This window comes from Etheostoma cragini, chromosome 1 (genome assembly GCF_013103735.1).
Source record: "Etheostoma cragini isolate CJK2018 chromosome 1, CSU_Ecrag_1.0, whole genome shotgun sequence".
Lineage (NCBI taxonomy): Eukaryota > Metazoa > Chordata > Actinopteri > Perciformes > Percidae > Etheostoma > Etheostoma cragini.
In genome coordinates, this window is record NC_048407.1 from 2,038,030 (window position 1) to 2,049,301 (window position 11,272).

Sequence of the window (11,272 nt, forward strand, 5' to 3'; positions counted from 1 at the left end):
CCCCCCCCCCATCCCGGATCCAAAACTCCCTCCCCATTGTCTCTGCTGCTCCAGCCCACGTGTGCTCCCAGCTAACCGTGAAGCAAAAATGCACATCCAGTTGCACAATAATAACATCCATTCTTAACAAGATTACTCCGGCAGTCCCAGTTTGGCTGATGGGACGTGTATGGGAGCAGAGGCGCAGGGATAAGTCGCTTGCAGCGTTTCACATACGCTGGGCTCTATCCATAGGAGAGGATCTGCCTGGGGACTGGAGCCAAACATTGAGCCCACAAGAGCACACTGGCACAGGGAGCAGGAATCTTTAGCTCCTACCGCTGCTGCTGCTGCTGCTGCTGCTGTGGCTTCTGTGGCTCATGCCCACAACTACTATGTCAGATGCAAGGGCCAATTAGCAGGTTTCAGATAATTATAATCTTTTGATTTGAATAATCAGATTTGAATATTTGTAACCTCATTTACTGCTACTCATGCTTGGCCAATATTTTGCCTGGAAAACACAGCATGGATTCATAAGTAAGCAGACTGTCCAACACCACGCTCTCTAATGCTGTCTTAATTTAGTCGCCTATTGCCGCCTGTTTTCGATTCACACGGGCCGGCGATTTGTTTAACAAATGAGCAATCATTTAAATGTCAGCGCAAGACAAAGGCCAAGTGGCGTCAGCCTATTAAATTGCAAATGTATCTATGGATGCTTTGAGAATGATATACATCAAAATCCCCTATTTTGAAAAGAAACCAGACTAATTTAGCCAAAGCGGCACACGAGCCAAGTGTATGAGGTGAACCACTTTAATTCCTATAAATTAGTTAGAGCAAAGTTCAAGGCGGAGTGCCAGATGATTTAGCCTGCTGAGCGCTCCACCTCCGCACAGCCATCCCGGGCCAAGCCCGGTGAGCCAGGGAGGGTGAGGGAGGCAGGAGGAGAGGAGAGGAGAGGAGAGGTGCGGGAGAGCCGTTAAAAACAGGCTGTGCCGGGGGATTGTTGGACTTAATTAGAAGAGAGGGCTTTTCTGGATTTCCACTGGAAGACTTTGACACCGTTGACTGACAAACGCTGACATGGGAGAGAGCTAATCGTGGCGACGCGGTCCGAGGTGAAACCCTAGAGGGGCCATTTGCTATGAATTAGCACTTCTGTAGAAGCTCAGGAATGTGGCCCCCGCGTGAGCTGCTCACCGTACAACATGGATTTAATCATGCTGAGCCACAGATGTGAGTGATAGCAGCAAGCTTGTTATTTTGCTCAGGGACTCTGAAGCCATGTGAATGGATGTGCTTTCCTGTTAAATTATAATTGCAGCTGATGCATGTACACAAGAGAGCTACCGGGGATCGCCGACGAGACGCGTCATCTGCCTCCTTACGATACACTGAACTGAAACATGATTTCAGCTCCCTTATGGAAATGCAGAATGTGAGGTAATGCACAGCAGTCGCCCGGTACATGTGAGAGGAGAGACAGGACGCTGTGAGCTGTGTATGCTCCGTGGTCATTGGTCTGGGAGTGTTTAGAAAGACATCACAAGGGAAACAGAATGAGTGATGATTCAAAAATGACACATCTGGCATTGGTGCAATGTAAACGTTTTCTACAATAATGTGTTAGAAGGGGTGTGCATAAGACTGACATGACCCCTTCACAATCATGACATGACCCATGTCATGATTGTGAAGCAGTCTTTAAGATAGTTTATGACTTCTAATGCAAAGTTAGCATTGTTTGAGATGTTTGTGTTGTGACAACTTGACATTAAGCAAGACAATAAAACCTGTTAATGTCTTTGTAATGACAGTTACATTAACCTAGACCACATATACCATCATGCATATGTCATAGCAGGCCTAATTATCAAACTTTATGAAATCATTACACGTTGTTTTTTTTTACATTAGCTGTCATGAGACCGTTATACTTGTGACATGATTTCTTTTCCTTGAGTAAAGTAAAACAATTTGGACTTTTCGTAAATACGTCATAATGTTTGATTACAACGAAGACTTGTCATAAAGATGGCATAAAGTTTGATTACGCTTTCATAACGGTGTCATGAATGATTCTCTTGACCACAAGTAAAGGGATAAGACGAATGTCACTTAACAGTCATAAACATTCACAAAGACTTATTCATGTTCATGAGAGGCGTTCACGAGATGGTTATGACAGTCATGTCAGACATATATGAATAAAGTGATATCACATGTTCTACTAAATGAGCCCTGACAGGCTGGTAAAAGGACTCTGCAATAACATTTAGGATACAGGCGATGGCGATATGTCTGCCTCAAAAGTAATAATGCCAGTGAGGACGAGGTCAACAGTAAATTGGAAATACCACAGAAATCAGACTGCGATGTCTGCTCAAAACACACAGAGAGTGGTTTACAGAGAAATCTTTCACGGATGTGACTCCGCTGACGCCCCCGCAAATGTCTGCAAAGACACAACAGCTATGAAGCTTCATGGACATGTATTTGCTTTAGCACATATAAACCTCATGTCTAAATATACTCCATCCAAGCCTGTGTCTGCTTATCTCATTTTAGTCCACAACACTCCCCAATGGACTACTGTAAGTCACACACATGCACATACACATACACAGCTTGTTAATGGGAACCAGGATGACGACACAAAGCCATAGACAACCTGTCAAGCTTTTCGAGGGCAGCACTAATGTGATCCCACAGCTCTATCAGAGCCGCTGCTGGGCCCAGTGTTTTATTACAGACCGGGAGGGACAGACAGTGGGAGAGATTGGAAAGGAAGAGAGAGACTGTGACCATGGCCCATTGATATAATGGCCCTGCCGGCATTAGTGATATACTGTACAGGTGTGCCTTGGGGAAAAAGAGGAGCGCCGTCACATAGCAGGCAAAGGAGGTAGAAACACAGGACAGAGGGATGTTAGAATGTTTTTTTTCTAAATTACACAAGAGGAGGGGATGGAGATCTAAGGGCTGAGAGCTGCTGGTAGACTGCAGCTCAATACGGGTCTTTGTGGTGCTGCCTGGAGAGAGATTACAGAGCTGTATCCCAGGCACTGTTGTGGGTGTGAGAACCCAAATGGAATGAAACAAAGTCCAACAAATATGGATTTAATGACAGCTTTTTTGGATTTAATCCTCTCACTATGGCACTGGAACCTGTGTCTAATTTGTGTTATATTTCAGCATGTATTATATCCGAGCCAATGCATATAATTTATGTGTCATAGTGGCAATCAATCACTGGCAATAATTCGGCTAATATTCTCGTTAACTCCCACTTCTCATCCATCAATCAAAGGCAGAGCCAGATATGCACTCAATTGTTGGAGCCGGGGTAAATGCAGATTAAGATGGGGGATCCTCGCTGATCTGAGGCCACATTGGCACGACTCTGTCAAGAAAGCCGGGGCCTTTGGCAGCTGCAGTCAGGACTCGCCTTAGCTTTGCCTCGCTGCCTCGCAATGCCAAAGCCAAACACTTAGAGAAATTCTAACAATGTCATTGTACCACACCCCATCGGCCCTGGAGGCAAGCTTACTTGGGCTCAAGAGTCAGTCTCTCCATAATCACCCCATCACAGAGAAAGAGAGAGGTAGGGGGACAGAACCAGAGAAAGGTAATCCAGCCGAGCAGAAGTAGCTCGCATCAGTATTTATTGACATCTTGTTCTGACAGTCCAAAGTGCAGAGAGCAACAAAAGCTACAAAAAGTTCTGAATTGAATTCGGGGAAAATACATCCCGGATCAAGATGGTTTACTGCCCCCCAGGTGGTAAAAAGACAAAAGAAAAGTTACTGCAATATTTACTTGTATCATGGTGAACAGATACACCTTTCAGTAAATAACTCCATATATGTTAGGCCACCTGCTCTTTTTCAAGGAACCCTATTAACCAATGATTCCAAGCTGTGTTCGCTTGTCAGTTTCACCTGAAAGCACCTCGAAAGGGGAAAACAGTTAGGATGGATTGAAACATTTCAGACAAATCGCTAATTGAAAGAGGTCTTCTTTTTAGGGCAATGCAAACATCACTTAGATAACACAATATCTCATCTGCTTCAAGCTAAACACCCTGCGGACTTCCATTACGCCAGCAATCTGATGCTACTGTGGCCCTTCTTGTTGGGAATCCTGTCAAACTGCTTGCTTGGAAGAATGAAGCGCGTGTGTCATTCCCACAGCAAACACACATTCACACACACACACACACAAAGATTTTTTTTTTTCTTTCCAAACATGTTCGTTTCCTTTGCTGAATCAATAACCAAAGCCGCTGTCAGTCCTTGAAATCACGCAATTCAGCCTGAATTGATTCATACTAATGGTAGATTATCAATTCTCTTTGTGGGAAAACACATATACAATGTCGTGGTGTATGAAAGCGATGGACAATAGGATGAGGGATCACTCAATTTACCACATCTGCGCTACAATTCGGCAGACTAGAAGCCATCATGCTCAATCCTGACACACCATATGCTAAATGATCGCCGGGGAGTAAAGGAGTCGGGAAAAGTTAACGCCATTAGATATCCCGGCGCTAACTGCCATCAATCTGCCTCACACTACAAAGAAAATAATTCAGATTTCTCTTTGGTGCAAACACAGCAATTTGTCCACCGTTTGTCTTTTTTTGTTCTAAGGCAATGTTTTGTCTTTAATGGCCTGGTGTAAATGAGCTGCTTCTTTGTTTGTTTGAATAATTGAAATGGTTTTGATCAAAGAAGCGTAATGGTGGGGAAACATGGCTGAGACTGCATTAGGGTTCGGATAGGGCTCATACCAGAGTGAAGAAAGGTTGTCAACAAGGGTACAGCAACCTTATACACTAAAGAACTGCCATTTTATTTCAAAACCCAGGCTACACTTTCCCATCATGGCTGTGCAATGGTAAATCAAGAGCTGCTTTACCTAAAAGTACCCTGTGCTTGCCTTGCACAGGCCTACATGAGAGTCTTCACTCGTTGAAGTGATATCTCCCACTCGTCGTCAACAGTGAGCAATCGCACGTCCCCGAGCTCCGTCCGAGTGTGAGCGATACGTTGGAGCCTATCTACCTTAACACTCCATTTGCGTACTTCTATTCCTAATGACGGGTTATTTCTGAACCGTCCCTGGCTCCTGATGAGTAATCCTAAAATCCCTTCCAACACTGTGTTCGTTTTAAGCTACAGCCGAGCAACAAGCTTTCACAGCTGTCTCCTCTGCTTCACTTTAACAGGTACTGCATGTCTGCTCCCCGACGCCAACGGGACTGACGGGGGCTGACGAACACGGCGATCAGTGAATCACAATGTCAGGAAAAACGACGCGCTGGAGAAGAACAGCAAAAGGGAAGGGTGCTGTCACGCCTTGTGGCCGTCCGTCTCAGTCTCCCACACCTCCGCCTCCTCTAACCCTCCTCCCCTGCCTTGTTTTATGCTAATCGTCTCCTCTGAGAGCCAACACCGAGAATGACACACCGTTAAAAATCGATGGCACAATCTCACTCTATCCTTCTCGAAACACCATCTCTCCTTCCCCCTCCATGGTGCGGTCGAGGGGAGACACGAGACTGGGGATGCACGTATAATTAAACCTCAGAGCGCACCGGAAATAAAATACTATGGGATGAAAAGAGTCCAATGTATGGCCCTGGACTTCCATGATAATAGGCCCACAACAGCAGACACAGGCAGCCTCACAGGCAGAGTAAAGAAATTGTGCAAAATACACAGAGAGCCGTGTGACCCATTTGAATCACACCTCCCGCCCATTTCATTCATTTTTTAATTAAGCGTGAGAAACACAGAGGAAGGGAGAGAAAAGGGGACTGAGAAGGAGAGAGAGAGATTTATAGTCTTAAACCAATACAGTGCCATCTTGGTTTCACATAGGACTTATCTCAGCTCTGCCAGGCATAGTCATGAGCACTTAACCTTGCAGCGAACGCTACCCATCATCATCATCATCATCATCACCTTGCAAAAAGGCAAGCCGAGTTCTTCTTCATCCAGAGCGCCCCCCCTACCCAACCCCGCGCCCAATCCCTGCATGTCCTTCAACAGAGAGAGGCCTATTTCTATGACAAACCTACGCTACAGTCAGGTTTGTTGCAAAGCTTTAACCGAAGCCTTGAGAAAAAACCTCCTTTAAGACCGGGAACACACTTTGATTCTGTGCCACCAATCCTCTGTTGACAATGCAAACGAGCATTTCACCCTCCAAGGCACACATCATACATCTTGTATCCATCTTTGTCGTCTTTAAGTGTAATATTCTTGTGTGGCTGTTATTTTTTTTATTTTCTGATTTTCAGGTAAGACAGCCATACATACTGACTGTATCTACTTCTTATGTGAACTTCTTGGTACTCCCACTGTCATAGCTGAGATCTATCCTTTGTATTCCACTCTCACGGATGGTCACTGTGGCCCCGGAGTGGGCGCTTGTTTGTTTCAGCATTGTGATGAGCAGCCATCGTGGAATCCAACAGAGGCTTCCTAATTGACTTGCGTGAAAAATTAATGCATCACTTAACAGCATTTCTGTGTTCGTATGGTATTTAGAAAACACAGGTGCAATCCCACATGGTGGCGAATGGTTAATTGATGCAGCCATATGACAATACTTGGGATAAAATAAGTGAAAAGCAAGAGGAAGTGAAGTTAAAAGTACTTCGATCACAAGGGGCTTTTCTCTTTCTTGTGCAACAGCAGATTTTTGCATCAGTGCTGTCAGGTCTGAGGGGGTTAAAAAAACATATATTGCAGGGCACTGCAATGCCGATATGTTACGAACAAGAAATGCATAGCCACCAATTATCGAAAATTAGGCACCGCAACACTGTTTGCAAAAGCTATTACTGAACATGATCAAATATGCTCGATGGCCTGCGTTCCTGTCAGTGCCAGAGTGGCTGGGTGATATTCTGGGGGAGGGAAGCAGGCGTTCGCTGCCAGGCTGACTCTCCCCAGGTGAGTCCCTGCAATGAGCTGTGAACAAGCTGCCTTGGCCGGGCTGGCCAGCAGCCTTCCCTTCCCTCCCCTGAAAAACCTGCCTGACACTTCCAAACAGGCCAGGGAGCAGGTGGTTCCAGAGCCGCAGGAGTAGCCTGCAGTTCTGTTCATTATAGAATGGAAAAAGTGACCATAACTAAAAAGTAAATAAAAAAAAAAAAACTATTGCGTTATATAAAGTTCCCATTGAATCAGGTCTTTACAGGAAGAAGTGGATGTGGGCGGAAATGGGGAATTAAAATAAAAATAATTTAAAAAAATCTTGTGCATGTGTATATTTTGTGTGGAAATAGCAAGTGTGTTAAAAAAGATGGGAAGAAACTATTTGTGACTGCTGCACAGTATCTTGGATTTCAAGGACATCCAACACAGCATAAAATGTTGCCACCATTATTTGATGAGAGTTTAATTATTTCCAAAAGCATTTCGTCAGCCCTCTTCCTCCCCGCCTTTACACATCCCTCTCTCTTGTCCCCGTATCTCTGCTTCCCCTTGACAACCAAAACCCTCCCGCTGCCCATGGGAAGGGAAAAAAAAAACACGGAGGGAGCATTCAAATGGCCGAATTAATGTTTCCACACGATAAGCGAGCTTAATATAATGCTGACAATCACAGCACTCACCCTGCCAACTAGAATTGGATCGGGTCCAGAAAATTCTTCCAGCACAAACATTTGATTCCAAACCCATCCTCTCTTGGCGCGGCTCAGTAATCTTTGTCCTTCGCCAGGACCGCTCGCCACCGCTGCGGACCCACCAGTTTGTGTACTTTTGGACTGGCCTGTGATAGGAGTCGTAGACACGCAGGGGACACACGTAATCCACACCAGCAGCAAGGACATCCACAGATCCATCAGCATCTCCTCGGACCGCTTTGGCATCCTGTCGTTGTGTGTTTGTTTGGTCTGATTGTTTTACGAGTCTCTTCTCTCTCGGCCTCTCGTTTCCAGCGCCTCTCTCTTCAGATCAACAGCTCCTTCTTAGATAACAAGAAAAGGTTACTTGTGTCCTCTTTGAACGGCGGAGCTTGCATTCATGGCGTGATAAAGGTCACTTGCATGGCTTGGCATGCCTCCATAGCAGTTGGTGAGGGGTGAGGAGCCCAGCACAGCATCCATTTGGCATTATTCGGAGGGGGAGACCTAGAACGGAGCAATCACAGTTGTTTGTTAGTTGTCTTTTCAGTCTTGGGAGGAGTTGTCAGGAGGAGGTGGGGGAGAAGGAGGGAGGCAGGGATAAGAGTGTAGAGACATTACAAACATTTGAACAAATCAGACGAGACAGACAGAATGAGAGAGGGAAGAATACAAAATAAAAAACGGCTTCTCAGGCAAGCAGAAATGTTTTAGGAAATGATTCAAAGAACAAAATGAAAATTCTCATTTCAGTCTAAGAAGGCAATATACCACTTCATCATGACAAATGATATATCCGTCGCAGTCATGACCCTTCGGTCCAATCTGGTTTTCATATCATGCTTCTACAATGGAAGAACAAATGGGAACGTCTGTACTCCGAGGCTATTCAGCCCACAACATCAGATTGCCTTGCTTTAATCTGTTGTTCTGGGGATAATCCTGGAAAGATTTGGAGCAATTACATGTTCCTTGTGATTATTGTTTTCACAATACGTTCTGGGTGAAATATTTTCATAGGCTGCAATAAAAATCCTCTAAACCTCCATGGACGAGTGCATGCAAGAGTGTAAGCTTCCGATGATAGAGAGAGGGGGGTGGCTGCAGGTGAGCTCTACAATGTCAACAGCGCTGCACTGATATCATAGTAGTCCAGATGAGATCCTTGTGAAAGTATTTAGAGAAGGTGTTTCGTCATTGAATCAAATGTGTAATAATACACTGGGATGTTTCTAATGAACATGAACATTAACACAGAAAAACTGCAATAAAGCAAAAGAAATAAGCTAATTAAATACATCAGTGACACTTCTGTAAAATAAGAAAGCATGTATAAATGTCGCCCTTTAATTAAAAAAACAGACAGTTTAAGGTTTGATGTGCATTTAAACAGCTCAGTCGCTTCAGTGTCCAACACACTGACGTGCACTGCTCACCAGAATGCAAAACCAAAGGAGGAATAACACAGACACAAAGGCTTGGCTTTGACTTGTCCTCAGCCAAAACTGATGCAGGTGGACGTGTTACCACGGCCCGGATGCGATTTAGGCAGCACAGTGTCACTGTTAGTTCTGGTAAACTTTTACTACACACAGTATGTCACTGTGCTAATATGCTGTGTGTTTCCAGGAACGCATTTCCAAGGACAATCAGCTGTAACGTATTCCACTTGGAGCCAACTGCACTATCATAAAGTGTGGAGGGATCACAGTTACTGTGACATTCTCCAACTGTAGGCTCTAACACAGGGACTAAAAGATGCAGGACCTGGTTAATAAAAATAAAAATAAATAAATTTGAAACAAAACTAGGAAAACATATTAAGAGGAGAATATGAACCTGTTAAGATGCCAAATTTCACCATAAATGGCAAAAAATATATATATATCCTCTATTTGTGTTGCAATTTAAGTCACTGTGGTGCGTGACTGTGACTAAGCAAGGGGTTTCAGCACCACGGGGGAAGGACAGCTCCCCGCCAGAGAGCGGCCGGTCCAGACAGCCACAGCCGCAAACCGAGCGCCGGCAGCGGCGGAGCTGTCCACGGTAGTCCGCCCACAGCAGCATGGAGACGTGTCTCGAGGGCCAGTCACCCGGGTTGAAAAATAAAAACCACGAATTAACCCACAAAGTTTGATCGAACTACTTGCCGTTTACGCCTCGGAGATGGTCTGCAACACGTACCCCGGTTGCCCACATTCGCCCTCTCACTGAAGTTTTTGCCCTTTGAGGAGATATTGTCTCCAATGAGTCCTCCTCGGTGCTTCAAATGTGGCACCAGTGCGCACAGGCAGTACGATTTACGGAAAATGAAGCATATACAGGCAGCGGATTTGAGACCTATACCGCAACAGAGGCGAGGGGAATGTGGATAAAAAGGGAGCCTAAGTTGCAGACCTTTTTTTTTTTGGAGACTTGCTCTGTCGCTCCGTGCCGGGGCGAAATGCACTGGATCTCCCGCGATGGAGAAAGGAGCTAGGAGAAGTCACCAGTGGACAAAACACCGATGGACATCAGTAATACCTGTTTGGGTTTATAGATCATACGTATCAAGGGTGACGGGTTATACTTACTAGTGAAATGTGCATCCTTTCCCGCTGCTGCATCGTTTCACCGTTTCTTTATTTTATTTTCTCTCCTTCAAAATACGTAAAAGAAAGTCCAATGCGTTTGATTCGAGGCGGTTGGGGGGGAAATGAGCACAAAAAAAAAAAACGCGGAGAGGCTAGAAATCCTTCGTGCAGTTTGTCAAGGCGGAGTGACAGTGTTGGGGTTGTAGTTGCAGGAGCTCCGACAGTCTCGCTGGCCGACTGGAAAAGTGAGGAGGAGATGGAGGAGAGATGCACGGCGGCGAAGAGAGCCTCCCCTCCACGGCGCTCATTGGGTTGATGAGGAGCCGGGTCAACAGGCGCACAAATGAATGCATGCCGCTCTGCCCAGCCACTGACGCGCAAAGGTTATCGTCTCAAATTGCCGGCTGACTGTAGCTGTAGATGTCATAAAGGTGTGTGTGTGCAGGTGAAATCCTACCTTTCTGTATTTTCTCCCCCTTCTGTATTCTAACTCCTCTTTTCGTTGAGGCTGCGACGCCTAACTTGTCCCTCACTTCTCTCTGTTATTGGTGAAATGAAACAGAGGAAGGCGGTTAGGGAACCGACACCGATGCTGCTCATTTACACCGTCACTTGATCGGGCTAGGCAGTGGACACGTGGACTCACACACTGTGTCCCTGGTGGCACAACAGGAAGCAGAACCAGTCTGCGTTCCACATAACCCTCCAACTGACTGACAGTCGTAAAGGGTTCGTTTATTTGGATTCTTGACACATGCATGTGTGTGTGTGTGTGTGTATGGAAACAAACTGCAGCCACGTTATTACAAGACAAGAACCAAGGGAAGTGTTACACAAGTCTTATTAAGACGGTTAGTGGAAAGGTCATGCTCATCATTGCATGGCGGTGTGTGTGCGCGCGTTTGTGTGTGCGTGAGAGAGATAAAGAGAGAGAGAGAGAGAGAGAGAGAGTGTGCGTGTGAGAAAGAAAGAGAGAGAGAGCAAGAGAGACAGCGAGTTTGTGTGTGTGTGTGTGTGTGTGTGTGTATGAGAGGGGTAGAAAGAGAGAGAGAGAAAAATAGACAGTGTG

The 11,272-nt window shown here is 45.5% G+C and overlaps 1 protein-coding gene across 2 annotated transcripts in view; it reads right to left on the bottom strand.

The window, feature by feature from the left end:
- Positions 1-10,562, bottom strand: part of cdh8 (cadherin 8) — a 111,473-nt gene extending 100,911 nt beyond the window's left edge. Inside the window, exons 1-2 of one of the 2 annotated variants that reach the window (XM_034874135.1) lie at positions 10,204-10,562; positions 7,619-8,137 (exon numbers count right to left, since the gene is read on the bottom strand). In XM_034874135.1, coding sequence (XP_034730026.1) covers positions 7,619-7,876 — 258 coding nt within the window. In that variant the 5' untranslated portion in view covers positions 7,877-8,137; positions 10,204-10,562. The remainder of the gene's footprint in view (positions 1-7,618; positions 8,138-10,203) is intronic. The other variant, XM_034874144.1, reaches the window with a different exon arrangement.
- Positions 10,563-11,272: the final 710 nt, after the last annotated feature.